Source organism: Glycine soja, chromosome 2, assembly GCF_004193775.1.
Source record: "Glycine soja cultivar W05 chromosome 2, ASM419377v2, whole genome shotgun sequence".
Taxonomy (NCBI): domain Eukaryota; kingdom Viridiplantae; phylum Streptophyta; class Magnoliopsida; order Fabales; family Fabaceae; genus Glycine; species Glycine soja.
Window position 1 is genome coordinate 801,828 of NC_041003.1, and position 22,822 is coordinate 824,649.

The 22,822-nt window shown below is 34.9% G+C and overlaps 3 protein-coding genes across 5 annotated transcripts; 2 read left to right on the forward strand and 1 right to left on the reverse strand.

Moving 5' to 3' along the window:
* Positions 1 to 507: 507 nt before the first annotated feature.
* LOC114377994 (L-cysteine desulfhydrase-like) lies at positions 508 to 7,818 on the forward strand. 2 transcript variants are annotated; one of them, XR_003659240.1, is made up of 3 exons: positions 508 to 2,078; positions 6,713 to 7,084; positions 7,301 to 7,818. XR_003659240.1 is itself a non-coding variant. In XM_028336491.1 (2 exons), exon 1 carries the CDS (start codon positions 613 to 615, stop codon positions 2,053 to 2,055), a length of 1,443 nt encoding a protein of 480 aa, XP_028192292.1. In that variant the 5' UTR covers positions 508 to 612; the 3' UTR covers positions 2,056 to 2,078; positions 6,713 to 7,799. The 2 variants fall into 2 exon arrangements, 1 of the variants encoding a protein (XP_028192292.1); XM_028336491.1 differs by having other exon boundaries at positions 6,713 to 7,799.
* Positions 7,819 to 9,403: 1,585 nt separating this feature from the next.
* On the forward strand, positions 9,404 to 10,774 carry LOC114369299 (germin-like protein subfamily 2 member 4). The gene is made up of 2 exons (XM_028326508.1): positions 9,404 to 9,451; positions 10,183 to 10,774. The coding sequence occupies exons 1-2, from the start codon at positions 9,404 to 9,406 to the stop codon at positions 10,594 to 10,596; spliced, it is 462 nt and encodes a 153-aa protein (XP_028182309.1). The 3' UTR covers positions 10,597 to 10,774.
* Positions 10,775 to 16,047: 5,273 nt separating this feature from the next.
* Positions 16,048 to 22,406, reverse strand: LOC114378004 (ABC transporter B family member 4-like). Of its 2 annotated transcripts, XM_028336507.1 has the most exons (13): positions 22,250 to 22,406; positions 21,200 to 21,531; positions 21,019 to 21,073; positions 20,747 to 20,922; positions 20,424 to 20,645; positions 20,047 to 20,285; positions 19,377 to 19,902; positions 19,002 to 19,275; positions 17,951 to 18,819; positions 17,578 to 17,844; positions 17,192 to 17,455; positions 16,797 to 17,090; positions 16,048 to 16,632 (listed from the first exon to the last, which is right to left on the reverse strand). In XM_028336507.1, exons 2-13 carry the CDS (start codon positions 21,503 to 21,505, stop codon positions 16,276 to 16,278), a joined length of 3,849 nt encoding a protein of 1,282 aa, XP_028192308.1. In that variant the 5' UTR covers positions 21,506 to 21,531; positions 22,250 to 22,406; the 3' UTR covers positions 16,048 to 16,275. The 2 variants fall into 2 exon arrangements, 1 of the variants encoding a protein (XP_028192308.1); XR_003659241.1 differs by lacking the exon at positions 16,048 to 16,632 and having other exon boundaries at positions 16,988 to 17,090; positions 17,192 to 17,471.
* Positions 22,407 to 22,822: the final 416 nt, after the last annotated feature.

Here is a 22,822-nt window from a genome sequence, read left to right on the forward strand (position 1 = left end):
TTTTTTCTAAAGAGTTTTACAAATGATTGAACTTTGCAGAAAACTTAATTGATCACTTTAGTAGGATCTTCCTCTTAACCTAATTCTTTTTTTTTCATCTATAATATTTGAAATGGAAACATAATATATACTAATTTTTATCAATTATTAATCTCCATTAGAAAATTTGATTGATCTTCTTTAGTGAGATTTATCCTCCTAATTACATTTTTTAATGCATTTGTATAAGTGAAAATGTGTAAAATGAACGATTGGAGAGAAGAGTTGAAACTTGATAAAAAATAATGATGATGAACTTATAAAAGAATAATCTTATGTGGGTGAAAATGCAATAAGACATTTATGTAAATACTTATACAAAATCAATAGAGTAATAAACAATGAAAGGTGGTATAAAGAACAAATAAGGATTGTTAAAAAGAAGTCCCCTTGCTCGGGTGAGGCCCATCCACCCGTTGTCTCTTTTTCTTCTATAAAACTATATAAAAAGCGGAAGACAATCTTACTAGTCAAGAACAAAATATATTTTTTTTTTTAAAAAAAAAGGAGAAAAGACGAACCGAATAACGACAATTTCAGCACTCAAGAGTTCCTCACTTCCTCTCCCCAGCTATGTTATCTCCAACCGCCAACCACCAACCACCAACCACCAACGGCTCACTCTCTCCCCAAACAATAACAATGACAACACTTCCCGAAACCCCCACCATGGAAAACGACAACACCACCCACCTAAACGGCACCGGCAAGAAACCCAAGCTCGCGCACGTCACGCACACCATTTCCGAGGCCGAGATCCGCGAGGAATTCTCCCACCACCACCGCGGCGTCGCCAGAATCAACAATGGCAGCTTTGGCAGCTGCCCGCATTCCGTCCTCGCCGCGCAGTCCACCTGGCAGCTCCGCTTCCTCCAGCAGCCCGACGACTTCTACTTCAACGCGCTCCGCCCCGGTATCCTCGCCTCACGCGCCGCCATCCAAGACCTCATCAATGCCGGCCACGTGGACGACGTCTCCCTCGTTGACAACGCCACCACCGCCGCCGCCGTCGTCCTCCAGCAGATCGGCCGCCGCTTCGTCCGCGGCTACTTCCACCGGAACGACGCCGTTGTGATGTTCCACTGCGCCTACCAGGCCGTGAAGAAATCCATTGAAGCTTACGTCAGTCCCATCGGCGGCACCATCGTCGAGGTTGAACTCCCCTTTCCGGTGCGCTCGGAGGAAGAAATCATAACGGAGTTCAAGAAAGGCCTCGAGAAAGGTAAACTCAACGGCGGAAGAGTTAGGTTAGCGATAATCGATCACATAACTTCCATGCCTTCGTTCGTTCTCCCCGTTCGCGAATTGATCAGGGTTTGCAGAGAGCACGGAGTGGAGCAGGTTTTCGTCGACGGCGCTCACGCCATTGGAAGCGTCCCCGTGGACGTTAAGGAAATTGGAGCTGATTTTTACGTGAGCAATTTGTACAAGTGGTTTTTCTCGCCGCCTTCGGTGGCGTTTTTGTATTGTAAGGAAAAATCAAACGACGTGCACCACCCTGTCGTTTCACAGGAGTACGGGAAGGGCCTACCGGTTGAGAGTGCGTGGGTGGGGATGCGTGACTATAGCCCCCAGCTTGTTGTGCCATCGATTTTGGAGTTCGTGAATCGGTTTGAGGGTGGGATTGAGGGGATTATGAAGAGGAACCATGACGGGGTTGTGAAAATGGGAACCATGTTGGCGGAGTCGTGGGGAACGGTTCTGGGGTCGCCTCCTGATATGTGTGCTAGCATGATTATGGTGGGGTTGCCTTCTAGGTTGCGTGTGATGAGTGTTGATGATGCATTGAGGTTAAGGTCGTACCTTAGGGTTTATCATGCAGTTGAAGTTCCTGTGTATTACCAGGCTTTGAGGAATGGTGATAGGGATCCTAGGGACAAGGATGGGTTTATAACTGGTTACGTAAGGATATCTCATCAAGTTTATAATACTGCTGATGATTATGAGAGGCTTAAGACTGCGATCAATCAGCTTGTGGAGGACGGGAAAGTTTGCAGCGGGCTTCCTAAGGAGTGATTTGAAAGAAAAGAATGAATGAGGTATAGGTTTAATACTCTCTCCTGGCCAGCTTTTTATTTTGAATCAGATTTATCTTCAGTGGCATTTTATGAGTATGATGTATGCTCATTGTTGTTGCTCTGCATCCTCTAGTATTTTTCTTTTTAGTTAGAATTTCTTGGAAATTCTGAAAACTGAAGAAGTATTCCTACTCTGTTACTTTGCTATCTAGCTTCATATTGCACTTCAATAACGTTAATCTCCATATTGTCTATATAATTGGTTCTACTTACATTACAGAAGGGTATTCTTTATATGTATATTTGCTCAAGATTGGAAAGTAAGAACTAAGAATATAATTGTGATAAAAGTGCTCACAATACCAAAAGATTGCCCTGGTTTTATAGTGGATATATTAACTACTATAATTGAGTTTTATGCTTTATGTTTTTCTAACTTGAGGGTGTACTGGCTGACTTTTGACGTCACAATTGGTACTTCTTATTTCTTGTCTTTTCTTGTATTCTTTATTTTAACTCTGTACAACCCGGGTTACTGATTATGGTAAACTTGCATGTGGCTGTCTGAAATTCCAATGTATGTAGAAACTTCGCTAATACTTAATAATATGTTGGAGCTGCTGTTTTACCCAAGTAATGATCTCAATTTTTCGTGTAATATAACTTTTTGCTTCTTTAAGTGTCAGATTTGTCTTTGTTAGGTAATTCTAACGGATTTCCAATAGTTGTTAATTCTCTACAAGCCGGGTTACAGATGAGATTATGGTAAACTTACATGTGGCTGCCTGAAATTCCAATGTATGTAACGACTTTGCTAAAACTTAATAATACCTTGGAGCTGCTATTTTACACAAGTAATGATCTCAATTTGTCGTGTAATATAACTTCTTGCTCCTATAAGTGTCAGATTTGTCTTTGTAAGGGAATTCTAACGGATTTCCAATAGTTGTTAACTCTGTACAAGTCGGGTTACAGATTATGGTCAACTTACATGTGGCTCCCTCAAATTCCAATGTATGTAACGACTTTGCTAAAACTTAATAATTCATTGGAGCTGCTGTTTTACACCAGTAATGATCTCAATTTCTCATGTAATATAACTTTTTGCTTCTTTAAGTGTCAGATTTGTCTTTGTTAGGGAATTCTAATGGATTTCCAATAGTTGTGTTAACTCTGTACAAGCCGGTTTACAGATTATGGTAAACTTAGATGTGGCTGCCTGAAATTCCAATGAATGTAAAGACTTTGCTAAAGCTTAATAATTTGTTTGAGCTGCTGTTTTACACAAGTAATGATCTCAATTTGTCACGTAATATATTTTTTTTGTTCGTATAAGTGTCAGATTTGTCTGTTAGGGAATTCTAACGGATTTCCAATAGTTGTTAACTCTGAACAACCGGGTTACAGATTATGGTAAACTTACACGTGGCTGTCTGAAATTCCAATGTAGTGACTTTGCTAAAGCTTAATAATTCGTTATAGCTGCTGTTTTACACAAGAAATGATCTCAATTTGTCGTGTAATAGAACTTTTTGCTCCTTTAAGTGTCAGATTTGTCTTTGTTAGGGAATTCTAACGAATTTCCAATAGTTGTTATTTGTTACCAGGGAGGAACATTCATGTTGTTAATGTGGGCCACTAATAGGGTTATCATATATCTTTATTTAAATCATGATTTTTTTTCAATTTATCTTGGTTCTTTGTTTTTTCCTATCTTAATAAGATTCTGATATCAGAATCCAGATTTCATTTCCGTATTTTATTAATTAGGATTAGGATAATTGTTAGATATGATTCTATATTCCTATTAATTAGGGATCTCTTTATTTTTATTTTATCAATTATGATAAATTAGGATAATTGTTAGGATATCTTTGTAGCCTTTTTAAAGGGAAGAATTGATTTTAATATTATTTATGAGAAATATTTTTAAGAAAAACTTGTGTTAGTCTAGGAGGGGGCTTTGTGAAGGATGAGTCTGATTCTTGCTTTCACCATAGGTCACAAGAAGGATTGTTCTGTGTCAAGGCCTGTGTCTTGATCCTACTCGGGAGTTCACAACCATTGTTCGTGTAAATTGAATATTTTTATAAGTCATTGTTTATTTGTGAATAAGGTCCCTGTACCAGTTCTTTGATGATTAGCTTTCATAGTTTTGGCAGAAGTGAAGAGGCTAAGAGGCTGTTTGGTTTGGGATTATGTTTTCTGTTTTTGCTTTGTTTCCCAGTTTTAAAAAATTGCATTAGTGAAACAAGAAAAAAAAAAGTTGTTTTCACTGACTTTTGAAAACCAAAAATAGGTTGCCTTTTTGTAATTAAAGTGTAAACTGAAATATTTTCTCAAACTAGAGAGCCTCTTAATTATTGTGGCAACATTCAACTTATGCTACACTCAGTACATTTGGTTGGGACAGAAATATCATATTTTAAGGTGTTTTTAGGTCATCAACACTTGATTTAGTTTTATTATTTAGCTTTTGGAGTTCATTTTACATAAAGCACATGGCATTCTAAATGGGGTTTCATTAAAAGATGTGTTGAGGAATTGGGCAGCTTTGTTCCATTGAATGTCTCCTTTTATCGGTTCCTTTCTGTTACGTTCTTTTGTCCAGGGCGATATCTTATCCTTTCTTCTTTTTTTCAATTTTTATTCTTAGTATTTTTAATAAAAAAATAAAATGCTGCCCACCTCTATCCATGTCTTATACTATGTAGTCAATAGCACCACGTTAGTGACGAGATAGCAGCAGGTGCAATTACTATTGAGATCATGGATTACAACAGCAAATAAAAATCTGAGATTGTCTTTTTATATCTTTTAAACTATTTAGTTATGCACTTACACTCCCCTATTAATTATCCAATTTTTTTCCTTTAAACCTCCTATTAATTATCCTCCCTCATTAATTATCCCTGCCTATTAATTAATTGTCTTTAAACAGTTTGTGATTTCGTTTTTCAATTTTTTGTATCTTTTAATTTATTTATTTTATCAAATAAAATTTTTTGGTTTCTTACTTATGCCCCCTTAGTAACTACTATCTTTTTTGTATTTTTCTATTTTTCAGTATTTATAAATTATGTGTATGATATGAAATTATAAATTATATGTATTGTTTTCTAGACTTCGCAATAGTGGCCATCTCGCTATTTGCTATCCGCTTTTGCATTTTTGGAGGTGGCTGCTCCGCACTGTTATCTAGGATTGACTACTTATACTTAGGTCTTACATATTATTATTCATTTCAAACTCCTTCACATCAAAAGTGTTCCGGAGGGGGAAAGGTTTCTCCTGCAGGGTTGCAGGATGAGTTAAACTTTTTACAATGCCTCAGATGATCTCAACTTCTATTGTGATATTTGATCTATGGGACCCTGAAAAATAGAAGGTTTGGATTTGTTTTTAGTTTTTTGGGCTGCACTGCTATAAATTACCTGCTACTAAGATGGGAGGCCACTTCTATAAGTTGTTAAAATGACTGAGCTGCATATCTTATATAACTACTGAGACTGTTGATCTAACCAACATAAGTAGAAAAATAATAAAGCTGAATTATGTGATTAGTTATAATTGGATATTTTTCACAGTTTAATGAATCTTCTACCTATTTGATGGGATGGTTAAGAGATTATCTATAGTTGAACTCTTCACAACTTATCAACAGATATAACCCCATATGAGATACTTAGGTTATTCACATTTAAGAAAATGTTGATGACAGGTGTAAAGAATGATGTAGGATACCATCTTCTAGCCAGACTTAAGCAATGTAGAAGTGTGGCCACGTATGATTATCGTGAGTGTTTCAAGCTTTTGTTAACCAAATGATCAAAGTTAAACATATTTATTTCAGTAAAAAATCCAGGTATCCAAGTCAACTTTATTAATGTAACTTGTGATATATATCCAGGCAAAATATGGGAAATTTTAACCCTCAAATATATGAAATTTATCTTGTCATTGAAAGTGGATGTCTCCTTTATGTATTACATAGACACACACAGTTCCCACTGACAAGTCCGCTCATAACTTATTGTACCTGTCTCTTGTTAACCGAACTTTTATGTCAGACTAAAATCTGCTTTCTCAGCCATATTTCTGTTTCTTACTGAACATTTCTTGACTCAATCATTCCCCCAAATCAGTTGTGAGAGAATGGATTATTCTCTACTCCAACAATATGAACTATTTAGTGAATAGGAATGTGTTGAGTGGAGATGGTTCATTAGTATTGAAAAATAAAAAACTCAGATAGTGGCAAATAGAGCAGAATGTGATGTCCATGGATGAGGCATATAAAATGATGCAGATCAGGTTGGTAAGATTTGTTTTATTTTCTGTTCAGAGAGGCAAAAAAATATCCATGCAAAAACTCTTTAGTCTTTTCTTAGACACTCTCGAGTTACAGCTCTGCCATATTCTATATTTTTTAGTTTTTACCTTTCAGTTTTGTTTGAAGGGATGCGGTCAATTCTTGCCAATAATATCTTTTGCAATTGTCTTCTATCCAGAAAACAGTTTATCTTTGAATCATTGAATTAGCTTTATTTTTAGCTTAACTTGTATGAAAATAATTCAATTATTCAAGTACTTGAAGCCTTTCTTCTTGATTCTTTGTGCTATGATTACTAAAAGCTTTGTGCTATTAATGACAGGTAATGGAAAATGTTAAACTGTTGGAGCCCTCTTGTAAAAATAACCTATACGAGGTTAACTTTGTATGCTGGGACTTGTAATTGTTGAAGAATAAAAGAGGATCTTACTGGAGGCTGGATTTTGATGGCTACATAATGAAATTAGAAAGCTGAGGTTTGTGAGGCATTGTTTTCTACTTCTGGTTTCTGGCGACCTGGTAGCTTTCTTTAGTTCTACTAATGGATTTAAAATGAGTTTCATGAGCTAACTGCCTCTCAATCATTGACTACTGGTTTGTATGTTGAGGTTTCTTCTTGGTAACTGGGGCAAACCAAGTTTAAATCCTGCCTTGGTGCTGAAAACCAAAATTGGATAACTACTCTGTAAGAAAGGTAAGACATGGTTGTAACTACAAAATTTGAATTCATATTTGTTTACTAATCAACGTAGGGAATTCAGAGATGAGTATTGCCAATATTTGTAACTACATGTAAAATTGATTCCTTTTAATGTAGGTTGCTGCTAGACTGTTAGTGTTTTTTTATCATTCGTTAACCCATAATTTATAGAGATGGCTGCGTCTGTATTTAGTTCATAACATCTTTCAGGTGCTGGTACCATACTTGAAGGGCTCAATTATTTGCATTATCTGATCTCAACTAATGTCCAATCTTAGAATTTTGCTGTTGGTATTCATGGAGTAACCTCGCAGCCTTGTTAACATTCTGGTTGGAAGAGTATATTTTATTCCTAACTTAGATGGCCCTACGTGTAAGCCATATGCCATGCACGAGCGTCATTGATGGCCAAGATTCATGCATCCATACAGCTAGTGACACTGTTGCTGTATTATTAAACATCAAACTGCAGGGTGATAGAAACAAAATTTGCTTCACTTGAATGGAATTCCAAAAGGAGCTAGGGTGACGTTAGTCTATAAATAAATAGGGTGGGATTGATATAGGAAAGAGTTGGAAATTTTGTACTCACAATCACTCAAACCTTACACATTTGTCCACTAGGATACAGAGGCGCTCAGAAGAGCAATGTATGAACTTCCAACGAGAAAGTAAAATTGTTCATTTGATTTAGTTCTCCTCCTCTTCATTGATTTTTGTTCGTCACTCTCCATTCTTGTAATTTCTCTTTTATTTTCTTACAATAATATAATTCTTTCGTTAATTTACTTCATTATACGATTGACAAAATCCCTCGCTACTGTAAACTAGAGTGTGACTCAAGTATATGATTCGAGTCCTAGATTGTCTATCAAATTGAAGCGGTTGATAGTGAAAAAAGCATTGTCAATAGCCTACAAATTGGGAACAGTTTACCATTTTACCTAAAAATATGGTATTTTTGTTTCATGAACAGTTGTTTGTTAGGAGGAAAAGAAATAAAGTAAATAGAAATAGGAAAGAAAGAAATAAGATGGAAGAAAATAGATAAAAAAAATAAAATAAAATAGGATGAGTTTGGGAGTGTTTGGTTTGAGAGAGAAAAATAATACAAAATTACAATATATACAATTCTTGCAATATTTAAGTGCCAGAAAAATTGTAATAAACAAGCAATTTCCGACAGTAACAAAACTGCTACAAAATGCAAGAGACGTGGTTGAATTCCCTCCTATTTCCAGTTACCAAAAATCCTTCATTGCCCATCCCTCTTATGTATTTCCTTATTATTTTTTCCCCACCAAAGAGACTCGAAGAAGTGATTCAAATTGATGGAAACGGGATAAACATGGTATTCGCTGGGGCGGAACCAAGAAAAATGATTGTGGGGGGGGGGGGGGGGTTGGAATTTTATCACATGGTCAGCAAGCAAAATTAACAGTGACTATGTTGCAATTACAGTAAAAAAAGATCTACAGTTAAAGGCAAGCACAATTTGATAGACAATTACAATTATGTGTTAAAACTTGGTAACATTTTTCAATCACTAAAACTTAAATTGCTATATATGGGGCTGATTTGTAAAATAATTATCAATTAATATAAATAAAATGATTAATTGCCAAACCATTTTGATGTCATTGGCACATGTTTTGCATTATATAATGAGTGGTGTTAGGAATGTAGAGTGAGTGAGTGAAGTGAACAGTGGGGAGATGCAGAGGCGCAACTACCAAACCGATGGTTGATTGGTGTGGAAGAGAATTTGAAATTCAAGTATTTGTGCATTGAACCCTGTGATGCACATCGGGGTCATTATGCAAATAACATAAGAGAGTTTGTTTTGTTGGTGGGGAGTAGAACTTGGAGTTGTGTGTAAGGAGAAACAATGAGCGGCATTCCAGTTTGCTCATTCCTTCTCTTCTAATAGCATTCCCATAACCCACTCTTTTCATTTCCTATCCACTCCCAAACCATGCTCCTTCAAGTTCAGACCTCTCTTATTCTCTGCTTCCAAATCCAACACCTCCACTTTGAAAGAAGAAATATCAAGGGAGGAAATTTACAAAAGTGTGCCGGAAATTTGGTGTTTTATAATAAAAATTTATTTGCCTTTCAAAAAAAAAGTTACAAGCCACCCATGCAACAAGTAGGTATAGCTAGCCGAATGCCATATTTATGCACCGTGTTCCTGCTGAAGTGAAGAAGAGTGGGTAAAATAGGAAGAAATTATAATTATATGGACATGTATATTCTAAAGGGGTAGTTACGTACGTTCCTTGTTTAACAAGAAACAAGAAAGTCTCTGCAGGAATGGACTTGTCGAAGTGCCAATCCATTCTCCAAGGTTGTTCAGATTTGGTATTTGATGACAATCTTCAAAAGTCAATTTCTCTTAACACTGACTCATAAGCATAATACTATATATTATATTTAAGTCGAAAGTTGAATTCGTAAAAACTTTAGGTCATAATCAATTTAAATATTAGCTTAAATTACTAATTTGATAATTTAATAATGATTAAACTAAATAATATAATAAGAAATTGTCAAATCAGAAACATGATTGGTGAATTGTTTAAACTGAATTTAGTTGGAGAAAAGAAAGATAGAAGATGAGTTTTGGAGTTAATTACATTGCATGGCAACTCTTGATCTGCCTATCTCCTTACATCTCTCAACTCTCACCAAACCCCTCTTCATTGGATACTCATGTAAATTAAAATGGCAATGATCTAAACATATAAATTAATTTAAATGACATATTCAGATCAAATAGTAAAAATTAAATATTAGTAAGTGTACCTCCTGTCATTACAAATCAAACGCGAAGTGGCACATACATATCTTTACAACCAATTTGTTATGAGAAGTGAGCTTGAAAATAGGTATGTGATTTGTTACTGAAATTGGTTGTAAAGATAAAGGTTTAATATGAAAGAAAAATGGACCATAAAATAAAAATTCCCAAAAATTGCAATGGGAAAAAATAAAAGGCACGTGGAACGTGGGCCAAATTGCAACGGAAAAATAAAAGGAACGTGGAACGTGGGGCCGTTCCATCAACTCAATCTTCGAATTTTCCCTAAAAGCAACATATATACCAATTACTTGTGGGGGTGTCTTTCTCAAGAATAGACTACAAAGCTGGGGGACTTAACCCACCTCACACACACCCTCGTGCCACTGAGATTGTGTTTGTGTTGGACGGTGAATTAGATGTTGGATTTATCTCCACATCCAACAAACTCATCTCAAAGTCTATTAAGAACGGTGAAATCTTTGTGTTCCCAAAAGGTTTGGTGCACTATCAGAAGAACAATGGTGATAAGCCTGCTTCTGTGCTTTCTGCCTTCGACAGCCAACTCCCTGGCACAGTGTCCATAGCTGCAGCTCTTATCACTTCAACACCAACTGTGCCTGATAATGTTCTTGCTCAGGCTTTCCAGATTGATACTACGAAGGTTGATGATATCAAGGCCAAGCTTGCTCCAAAGAAGACTTAATTTAAGTTGAGCTTAATGATATTCAAGAGAGAGCAAGATTCAGTCTTATAAGTCTACTTTCTCTATAGTTTTTCCTATAATTCTTGAAGGGTTATGACTCATTGTATCAGTATCACTTATGGTGTTGCATTTTGCTCCTTGATGTGGCATCGAGTATAATAATATAATTGTATCTCGGATTATGGTACATGCATGTTAAGAGTAATAAAAATTTAATTCTATATACTATAGAAGCTCTCCACTTTTATGTGGGTATATTCATTTCTTGTTTACGTGTTTGTATACACTGATCAATAAAGGATGGACACTTACCACCTCACTTTCTCTTTCATGATGGTTAGTAGTTAAATCACATTGGTAAGATGGAGACATCTTAAGATTGGAGACACTCAAATTGTTTTTTTTAATAGTAAATGAATTTCACTTTTCAATGTCCTATATTTTTTTTATTTTTTTTTTATAAAAAAAGCTGGTAATGGACTGAGTGGTTTAGATAGAAAACGATATCCATGCAGATTAAATATATATCCATGTGCAGATTTATAAAAGAAAACCAAAGAGTCCCCTTGAGACATCAAGATTCAAGACAGCTTAACTGGTTAAGTTGTAAGTTGTGAATTATAAGTACATTTCATTTTTGCAGTGTGCTCCATTCCTCTCCTTTCTCATTCCCGCAGGTTATAAGTGCATGCATGCAATGCAATTAAGTTTGATAGGATCACTCCATTGAAATTGAGTCAGATTATTTTAAGCATGATTCATGTGTGTTTTTGGTTGATTTGATTTATTTAGTTGTTCTTTCGAAATTAAAAAGTACTTAGAAATGATGGTCCGAACCATCCAATAATTTCTAATCCATATGTGTATGTTGTGTATTTTTTATTTTTTATTTTATATCTTTGTGTTAGACTGTGTTGATTGCGAGACAGTACCCTTATGCCTTATGTGGCAATCGTGGCACCAGAGAACTTCATGGTGATATCCTTCATAATAAGCCTCTGTCAAGGAAAAACTGATGAAGCGGATAACTGCATTATTGTACCAGTAGTAGGTGGGTGGTTCAGGCTAGCTTGTAGTAAGGAATTGGCATTGAGTGTTGAACGGTAAAAACTTTACGTTTAAACTTTGGCATCTCATTCTCATGTGATGCGTTACCGCTAAAGAACATGGAAGATTCCAAACAACAACAATAGCAGCAGCTGAACGAAAGAGACGTGTGTTCCGATCCATGAATTAAAATCAACTAGTTCAATCTGAAAACTATTATGACATAGAAACTGTGTATCATCATTGTTTAAAATAAACTAAAATAGACTGAGATCAGTTTTTCTTCTATATTAAATAAACAAAATGATAAGGTGATAATTGGTAAATAATAAATGAATTTAATTTAAAAGTATTAAGTTTAAACATTATTTATTTATTTATTTAATTATCCTTTTGACCTCTATAGTTGGAACAACTCTTCATTTATGTTTGGTAAAATTACTAAATTAGCTTATAAACTTTAATTAATAGATTATAAGCCGTCAGCTAGCTGAAAACTTAATTAGAAGCCAGATGATTAGTCCCTCCGTATTGGTGAAGTAGCTGAATACATAGTCGCATTACATCTATAAGTTTTGACATATGAATCCAGCCACAGATACCATGTCATATAATTAATTAGTATTCAGCTCTAACATACCACTACAGGCAAAATATTGAAGGAAGAAAACTGATAATGTGTCTGCTCCTTTTTTTTTTCTTTGGGGCCGATGGGGTCTAATGTTTAATAACTTCATTACCCTTTTGGAGGCCACTAAATCAAAATCCTGCTTTCAACCCTACATTTTGCTCTTCCTCCACGACTTTGCTTTGCTGCATGGTTTCTATTCTGCTTGGTTGCTTTTGATTCATTAGGGAGATAAAATCCATTTCCATTGTAATTGTTTGTCTTATCAGTTTCTGTAGGAAATGTATTGTTCTTTAATTAGCAAGATTGTTAATGACATGCTATGATGGCGATGAAGCTGAAATTGCTTTGAGGCTTTGCTATATAAATCTTTACTAGTTAAGCTAGATTTAATTTAAAGAATCTTTCTTGATAACGTGTGCATAAAATTATTGTTGGACACACAAAAAAAAAAATAGTTATTGTTGGACTCGTGAAGCCTGATATTTAATTTCAAACTTGTCACAATGCCTATTTTCTTATGCAGAAAGAAATTAAAGTCTAATAGAATAAAGAATTCAGCTTCCGGATCCCCCGTCCATTAGGGATGTATATTGAAGTCTGGCCACAAACTAAAATTGGCTTACGTGATCATTGATAATTAAGTCTTGGAATCACACTAATCATTGGACAGTAATGTTGACTTGTTGTTATTTATCAAAAAAAAATGTTGACTTGTTGTTTTGTGTTCAGTTTGTATTTTGAAATTTCGACTATTATTCTCGTGTGGCCTTTATTTTATTTTTCAGTATCATGCATCTTCATGATTCGTGAATATTTAAGGAAACCACCACCACGTCTAGTGGGGCACTAGGGTATATACATGCTTCTTTAACGTAAAAAAGTGCTTGAGTTCATTAAAAATTTCAAATTCTCCCGTCTTACAAATGAACAGTTACTTCTCAAATCATGATATTACTAATAATTTAGTGCATGTAATAAAGGAGGGGAAGAGGATGTAGTATATTTTGAAATTGAAGATTGAAAGTGCACCTAACGTAGAGATTAACCCTTGAGGTACTGACTAAAAAATTGAAAGATCGAGAAAAGTTTTTGTAGAATATACTGTAATATTCAACTCACCTCTACCATATATAATTTTTAATAAAAGATTTCTATTTTTCAATTCCTTGTGACATGAACAACAACAAACAGCAAAGCAAACTTGAAGAACTAAAAAAATGTTTTATTCCTTTCTCAAAATGGACCCAAAGAAAACTAAGTTTCACATACGTACCAAAAAACAAAACTAATTTTAAAACGATTAAGATGCATGACGTGTGTGAGTACTTCATCATTACTCTTATTAGATAAAACAAATAATTGTTTCACCATGAAGAGCAATATAAATGGGAACCAATATAGTACTAATATTTAACCAACATAAAGTTCCGAAAGTTTTAGAATAAAGATGAAATACTTATATAGAACATGATAAAATTAATGTGAGAAATTATATATCTTAATTCAAATGATTTATTTTTATAACTCTCTCTGTAGTTTCGAAAATTTTATAGCTTTTTTAATTTAATAAATAAATTGTTTATGATTAACGATGAAAACATTTTTATTATATTTTTTCTTTCTTGAAATGTGTACTTTTCACCATTATTTAACTATGATGTATTTATATCTTCTATAGATTTTGATTTATTTAAATTTAAAAATACAATATAAGAAATTTATTACTACTACAATAATAAATCTTATTTATTCCTTGGCTTCTATTGCTTTCTAGTTTCTAAAGTCAACGCAACTATTAGTTTTTCTTATCTAACAAAACAAGTCAACTACTAAACTTATTGTGAATACTATGTGATTTGGAATGGCTGAGCCAAATATTATGGCTGAAGCCTGAAGGCGTGGATGCATCTGAATCTCTGACACATCACAGATGCATTAATAATGCACATTTCAAAATTTCAATGCATATTATTTAGTTTTCGGATTGGGTTTATTTTGCATGCAGGCAATTAATACGCCATACGGATGTGTCACAAATAGTCGCATTGTAAAAATACAATTGACTAAAGCACCAAAAATAAAAGTAAAAATGGAATTATACTGTCTTCTTTAAAATGATATGAAATTATAATAATTTTATAATTTATTGTCTATAAATTATCAAAGTTTTAATTGATAATATTTTAATAAAAAATATAACTTATCTTTTAAAATATTTTTCATAGCTCCGAGGAAGCAAATCCTAAAAGTATAATATAAAGTTGACTAATTCACCATTTTACACCCTAAAAGTATATAACATTCTCTTTGAATTAAGAAAGTTTTAAATAAAATTTAAGTTATTTCATCTAAGTTTCTAAACTTAATTACATAATGTCATTTTGATTTTTAAACATATATTAATATTATTACTTAAGTCATATATTTTTTATAATTTTAAACTAATATGATTGATAAATTATGCTCTCACAAATTTATTTAAAATTTTCTTAATTTTAAAAACTAATGAAACAATATCTATAGCAACTGGTAGTTGAGTTGGTGCCAATATAGTTAAGATGAACTAGGCTATCAGTATCTCCGGTATGCCATTTTTTTTTTATAAAAAAGTATCTTATACTTCAGGAACTAAGATACTAATTTATATATATATATATATATATATATATATATATATATATATATATATATATATATATATATATATATATATATATATATATATATGTAAAGAGCTCCACACCTTGGATTAGTTTGATTTGCTATCTTATTTGTTTATTTCAGTGAGTTATTTATTTATTTCTGTTTTGGGTCATATGAGGCTGTGAGCAAACTTTTGGTTTAATTGTTTAATAAACTTCAAAGCAATGTTAAAACTTGAAAGTTCCTTTTGTTTTTCTCCTGCATTAATGTACTGTATAGACTAATTGATTATATACTTCCACGGTACGTAGCTGATGGCGTCATTAATTGTCTTCTAGAACTAGAATTTGGTGCTGTTCCACGGGATATGTCTTATGGATTAATTAACCCATTACTTTACTTTTCAATAAACATGTTCACCCCGTGGCAAGCACGAAAACGCACCACTTTCAGATTTGATAGGTTAATTTCCACCTTTTTTTGGTCATAATAATGGATGTAATTTCGTCATGCATGACGTTCCCACATGTATTTGTTGTTCAACCTCATCGATATCACGGTGAGAGGGAATCTTAGAATACTATGCCCTTCTTCACATCACCTTTTTAACCAAATCTCTATTCTAAGGATTGAAATAATACATATTGGTTACCTTCAATTTACTTTTTATTATGTTTTAGGTGTAAACTATATAAAGTATCTCACTTTGTTAATAATTTTTATAAAAAAAATAATAAAAAATTGGTGGACTTTTTAGTTGAATCTTAAGTTTGGCGTTTTTAGAAACATCAAGTCAATTCCACTAATAATAAATTACATTTTTCCTTATGAATGCAATTCTTCCACCTCACTTGTGTAGTTAGCTTATTAATACACAAGAGTTGATAAAGAAAATTGAGTGATGCTTACAACTGTGCTAGTAACCACTAAGAATATAAATATATAAATAAATACATAAAATAATCACAGGAACTGTTAGGTGTTAGCTTGGAAAAAAAATTAGTAGGATCAACGCCAATTATATAATAAAAAAGCAAAAAAAATAGTATGACTAGCTTTATTTGAAAACGACAACCATTGAAATCAGTAGGCAAACGATTGTAAGAAAGATAGAAAGACGTGGAACAATATTAATGGTAAATTTTTGCTATATTGCTATCAAAATATTGCAAGATATATTCCATCGTTCTCGCATATTTTTGGTTATCTGTTGTTATTGACAACATGAATAAATTTCTTACAAGAAGGGGGAAACAAATATTTGGTATAATCTTCTGTTGAATTTCTAAAAAATATAGAATAAAGAAGCATAGTACAAAAAAGAACCAAAAAAAAGGAAGATTGGAATTAGGCAAAACTCATACTGTTGAGGCACTTGTGTGAAGTTGGACTAAGGAAGCATAAAATCCACCACTGATGTTAATGAGCTTTTCATGCTTCCCTTTCTCCACTATAACTCCATTTTTTACAACAGCAATCACATCTGCATTTTTTATTGTAGATAGACGATGTGCCACAACCACAGTAGTTCTGTTCACCATGACTTTGTCCAACGCATCTTGAACAACTCTTTCTGACTCAGCATCTAATGCACTTGTTGCCTCATCTAGTAGCAATATCTTTGGACTTTTAATTATGGCACGAGCAATTGCTACCCGTTGCTTCTGCCCACCAGATAATTGGGTTCCTCTCTCTCCCACTATAGTATCATAACCCTATTATAGGAGGGAATATAATTGGTAAAGTCAAACACATTTGCCAATAAGAACAACTTACCCAATAAGATACAAAGTTTATTTGGTAATGTTGCAAAGACACGATAACATAAAGAAAGTAAAAAAATCAAATCTTTGCCAATGTTTTTTTCTTGATTATTTACCTGTTGTAAGCCACTAATGAATTTATGTGCATTGGCCATTTCTGCTGCAGCTATGATTTCTGCTTCAGTAGCATCACCTCCTTTTCCATAGGCAATATTGGCACGTATAGTTTCATTGAACAAAACTGGCTCTTGGCTTACAAGACCCATCTGCTGCCTTAACCACTTGAGCTGTAACTCACGAATTTCTATCCCATCAAGTGTGATTTGGCCTGAATCAGGATTATAAAATCTTTGCAACAAGGCAATCACTGTCGATTTTCCACTTCCACTTTCACCAACAAGAGCCACTGTCTGGAACACAAATTTTGATGGTGATCATTAGTTGCTACACACATGCATTTAAGCTACCTTTTGAAATGAGATGGAGTTAAAATATAAAACTCAAAATTTACCTTGCCAGAATGGATAGTCAAGCTGAGGTCTCGAAAAATCTGTATATCAGGCCTAGAAGGATACTTGAAGCTCACATGACGAAGCTCAATTTCTCCCTTAACGCTGTCCAGTGTGCTACCAGATTCATCACCAGGATCTATCTTTGACTTCTTATCAATAATTCCAAATATGGAAGCAGTAGCTGACTTGGCTTTGCTTGAGTCAGGAGCAAAGGAGCTTGATTGGGAAACTCCAATAGCTGCCATAGTTAATGCAAAGAAAACCTGCAAAACATGAAAACTACTACATTTTCAAGAAGGAAAAATTGAAATGTAATACTCTTTATACACATTTTTTCCGTCTCCAAAGTTTATAATGCATATTGCAAGTATGAAAGAGTTGGTACCCGGAAAACATCTGAGAATGTTGCCTTCCCAGCATCCACAAGTCTAGCTCCTGCGTAGAAACTGGTTGCATAAACACAAAACAGTAAGAAAAATGAAACCCCAAATCCTGATCCGCTGATCAACCCTTGCCGTATCCCTGTTTTCATGGGGCCCTCACATTTATTCTTGTATAGTTCCATAACCTTGTCTTCAGCACAGAAAGAAGCAACTGTTCTTATGCTTCCAACTGCATCATTAGCAACTTGGCTTGCTTCCTCGTACATCATCTGCAGCAGCAAACATTCATTACTATGCTAATATATTGTCTCATAAGCTTAATAATACAGTTAGTTACGTATATAACTTTGTACAGTAATGGAAAAGAAAACAAACCTTTGCATCTGCACTGAATCCCTTCATGAATTTCATTTGAACATATCCATTTACTCCAATCAGAGGAATCAAGACAAGAATAATTAATGCCAGCTGCCAAGATGCAACGAAAGCAATAATCAAACCTGCCAGTACAGTTGCGAAATTTTGAACCAATAGTCCCAGCGCATCACCGACAAGGGCACGAACAGAAGCAGCATCTGCTGAGAGCCTTGCACCAATGGCACCACTTGAGTTTTCAGGCTCATCAAACCAACTAACCTCCATGTTGACAACCTTCTCAAAACACATTTGCCTGATACGTTGGATTAACTTACACCCTGCCACCGCAAAAAAGTATCCTCGTGCAGGAATTATAAGAAATGATGCAAGACCAAGGATCATAAACATCAGTGCCCAAAACTTGGAGTCCTTTTTCATCTCATCAAATGGTTCATAAAATGTCTTGATGACACTGGAAATCAGCACGCCAAATATTGGAAATATAACCCCATTTGCTATGGCAGCTACAGATCCAATCACAAGAACTGGAATCTCTGGCTTGTTGAGGGAAGCAAGGCGGCTGAGTGGAACCTCTGGTGCTTCTTCTTTGGGTTGTGAGCTTTCATGTTCAGGATCAGCAACGTTAACTCCTGTGGGTAAACCAAAGGAAACTGAAAAGGAGTGGCGGCTACTATTCCCTAAGGATGACCCCCTACTAATAGATCTTTGAAGTGATCTCTTTTGACTAGATTGTCTAAAGGATTCTACAGAAAGTTCACTGTTGTTGTGTTGGTCAGCATTTCCTTCTGTCTCTTTGTTTACTTCTTGTAGGCGTATAAGTTGAGAGTAAGCTCCCTCAGGATCCTTTAGTAATTCTATGTGTGTTCCTGATTAATAAACACACCAAGTTATAGTAAGATATAGGCAAACAAAATTGTGATGATTTGAATTCTACTTTCTATGAATGAATTCTATCAGAATCAATGAGCTAATCATCTATATGTATGATCAACGATTTAATCAATGGAAATTGAAAAGAAGGCACGTTTTCAATGAAATTGTATAATACCTTTCTCAACCATCTTCCCTCTATGAATGACAGCAATCACATCAGCATTCCTCACTGTGCTCAAGCGATGCGCCACTATAATAGTAGTTCTGTTGACCATGATCCTGTCTAGAGCCTCTTGCACTATCCTTTCAGACTCTGCGTCAAGTGCACTTGTTGCTTCATCCAGAAGTAGAATTCTCGGATTTTTCAGGATTGCTCTTGCAATGGCAATGCGTTGCTTCTGTCCACCAGACAGCTGAGTTCCATGCTCACCAACCATCGTGTCCAATCCCTGCATGCAAAGGTAAAAAGCTGAAGGTTACTTAACAAGTTCCAAGATTACAAATCAAGAAATAGCCTTGAAATTGAAGTACTCTGGCTAGAGCATAGAACCTGTGGAAGCTTATCAATGAATTTAGCAGCATTAGCAAGTTCAGATGCAGATCTTATCTCTTCAATTGTTGCTCCCTCCTTTCCATATGCAATGTTATCCTTAATGCTAGATGCAAACAACACCGGCTCCTGGCTGACAAGGCCAATTTTTCCTCTAATCCACCTAAGCTGAAATTCTTTCAGGTTGATGCCATCAATAAGAACTTCACCTGCCTGTGGATCATAGAATCTTTCTACCAAGCTGATAACCGTAGACTTTCCACTTCCACTTTGTCCAACTAAAGCCGCAGTTGTACCACTTGGTATATGAAGAGAGAATCCATTAAATATCAGTTCCTCAGGTCTTGCAGGATAACTGAAATCAACATCCCTCAACTCTATTTCGCCTTGAATATCTTCTAATATTTTTCCATTTGGATCATAAGCATCTATCTCTGGCTTCCTTTCAATTGTCTGAAACATTTTGTAAGCTGCAGCCTGACCTGCAGCGAAAGCACTCATGCTAGGGGATGCCTGTCCAAGAGACCTAAGACATGGAGAAAAAAATATGTAAAAAAGTTGAATTATAGATCTATTTATCTCTATATGCGGTTGTGTTGGATATAAAAAAAGCAACGAACTGCCAAACTTTCTTAGCAGTGGAAATACATTTTAAAAAAATGCTACTTACATTGAAGCAGTTAGCACAGCAATAATCACATTAATCACCGTGCCCCCATTATATCCTTTTTCCATTATCATCTTTGCGCCAAACCATACAGCCAAAGCATAACCACAGAAAATAACTAACATAACTGTGCCTAGACCAGCGCCAGCTGTGGAACCTTCATGAACTCCTGATTTGTAAGCATCTACAAGAAATTTGCTATAACTAGATACTGCTTGCTTTTCCCCAGTAAAGGACGCAACCTGGAAATATACACAGGGAAAGAAAATATAATTATTATAGCACTGTCAAGACGCAAGCAACAAGCAATAAACACATTCTCAACCAAGAAATTATAGAATTCCACAGATATCTACTTAAGGTTTCAACAAATAACATACAGTTCTTATTGATCCAATGGTCTGTTCAACTACATGTGCAGCTTTTGCATAAGCTGTTTGACCTCGAGAAGCCATCCTGCCTATGATGACTGCCATAGTAGCACCTGACAAAGCAAGAAGCGGAAGGGTGGACAACATGACAACAGTAAGAAGCCACCCTCTGACAAATGCTATCACAAATCCCCCAATGAATGTTGCTATTAGCTGCAGAAATTTCCCAACCTGTTCAAAAAAACAAACATTCAGCATCTACAAAGTGGCTTCATGCTCCTAATTAACATTCAAGCCGACAAAATTTATCTCTTGCAGCACATCATATATACCTTCTCACCCATGGCATCTTGTATGAGAACCGTATCACCAGACATCCTCCCTATCACCTCTCCCGTGTTCGTTTCCTTATCAAAGAAAGCAACATCTTGTCTCAGAATAGTTTTCAAATACAATCCCCGTATCCGTGCAGCTTGTCTCTCCCCAGTGACCATCCAACTAGTCACCTCTGAAAAATGAAATATTTCTCTCAACTTCAGTGTCTAGAAAACTCAAATGGTTTAACACAAACCACAATGATCTTATTATAAAATATAATACTTACGGAGAAACGCCGCCATCCCAGATCCTACTGCCAAGTACACAAATTTAAGAGAAACCTGCAGTTTTATCAATCACACGACCAAATATCATCATAACTTCTAATTAACAAGGCTTCAAAAACATACTTTCAAAATCAATTCAAATCTCATTAACCAACCAACAAGACACGTTTATGGCTTTACCTTGGATACTTCTTCAACCACGTGAGTGTTTTGCTGGTTACTACCGAAGCTATCAATCATTTGACCGAACAGCAAAGTCATGAGAGGCAAACCCAAACCATTTCCAATGGCACCAATGGTCCCAACAGCCATCAAAAGAATGTCAGTGGAGTCTGCAAAAGCGAACAGCTTGTGAAATGGAACTGTCTCTGGCTTTTCCTTTTGTTTGCCCTTTTCTCTCTTCTCCCCATTCGTGCTTGTTTCTGCACTATTCTCTGACGTGCTTGCCTCATGATGTTTTCTCTCTTCGCCATTCTCCGCATCCATGTCAGATCACTGCCTTCTACTTCCAACTATTCAAAATTTCAAAAATAAATATAACAACTCGGAAAATATTAACACCTCAAAGCATCACAAACAAAATAACTTGCAATTAACAAACGCAGACTATGGAATCAGTGAAAGGTTGGAACAAAGCTGAACAACACACTACACAGATTTCCTAGCTTTATTTTTTTTTTCCTTGTTCGGAATGAAACTAAATTCGTGCTAAAGGAAGAATCGGTGAGAGTAGTTTGAAAGAAAATCAAGTTGCAGGATATTGGAAAAAATCCAAGTCAAAAATCCAAGTCTCACATCAGCTAGAGATAAATCCAAGATAGATTATATAAGTGTGAGACAATCGAATTAATTTTCAGAATTGAGTTAGTACTAAACTCCCATTCTTCTAAGATTCTAAGACAGGAAAAACAATGGAAAAGTTGATGGATTCTGTCACCTACCACACTTATTTTATTTTAATAAAAGAGAGAGAGAGAGAGAGAGAGAGAGAGAGAGAGAATGGCTCATCGTGATCACTCTCTTATAACCAGGAAATCGGGAATGTGATTGTGATGACGGTGAAAGTGCAGAGAAAGAAAAATGCTGCACTTCTTAAAGGTCAAAGTTTCACACCATATCATATGGTTAGAAAACACGCACACAAGCACGAACGCAGTTGACAAGTTGAAATGCTACCAACTATGAGTATACATGGGAAAATCAAGAAAATAACAATGGAAATGAAGAAACCTGTGTAGGGAGACACAAGAAAAAGAAAGCAGAGGAAAGATTTATTCTGTTCCTAGCTTTAGAAAGAAAAAAGGGAAAGAGATAAATATATAGATTTGAATTTAGGACTATTTGTGTTGGGAAGGGTGGAAGAGTAGTTTGTGGCTCTGTAGAATATGTTCACACTTAACACGCATTATATGGACGCAACGCAAGTAGTCATTGCTTATAGGACAAGCATCTTCTTCCGTGATGGCCAAGGGGATAACTAATAATACCTGTTTTGGGAAATAATAAAATCAAATACCCATACTATATCAAATAAATTATATTACATTCAATGGGTTTACTCAACTCACTTTCAAACATTTTATTTTTTTTTAGACTCTCAATTGTTAGTTAAGATTTATTAAAAATTATAAAATTAGCAACTGAAATGCATTTAATAAAAAGTGAAATTCTGATTTATTTTTTAAAAAAGTGAGATTCAAACAAAATTATGATTATTCAAAAGATTATTTTAGCATGTTACTAACATTTCTTATAATTTTATACTCCCTTATCTCTCTTTCTAATATTTAGTTATTTTACTAA

Bases quoted from the DNA above. Each gene is read 5' to 3' on its own strand.
- LOC114377994 (XM_028336491.1), top strand. From the start codon at position 613: ATGTTATCTCCAACCGCCAACCACCAACCACCAACCACCAACGGCTCA.
- LOC114369299 (XM_028326508.1), top strand. From the start codon at position 9,404: ATGGACTTGTCGAAGTGCCAATCCATTCTCCAAGGTTGTTCAGATTTG. The intron at 9,452-10,182 runs GTATTTGATGAC...TTTCCCTAAAAG, and splicing joins TCCAAGGTTGTTCAGATTTG to CAACATATATACCAATTACT.
- LOC114378004 (XM_028336507.1), bottom strand. From the start codon at position 21,505: ATGGATGCGGAGAATGGCGAAGAGAGAAAACATCATGAGGCAAGCACG. The intron at 20,923-21,018 runs GTAAGTATTATA...TTCATTTTTCAG, and splicing joins TGGGATGGCGGCGTTTCTCC to AGGTGACTAGTTGGATGGTC. The intron at 17,845-17,950 runs GTTTGTTTTCTT...TTGCTGCTGCAG, and splicing joins GATTCAGTGCAGATGCAAAG to ATGATGTACGAGGAAGCAAG.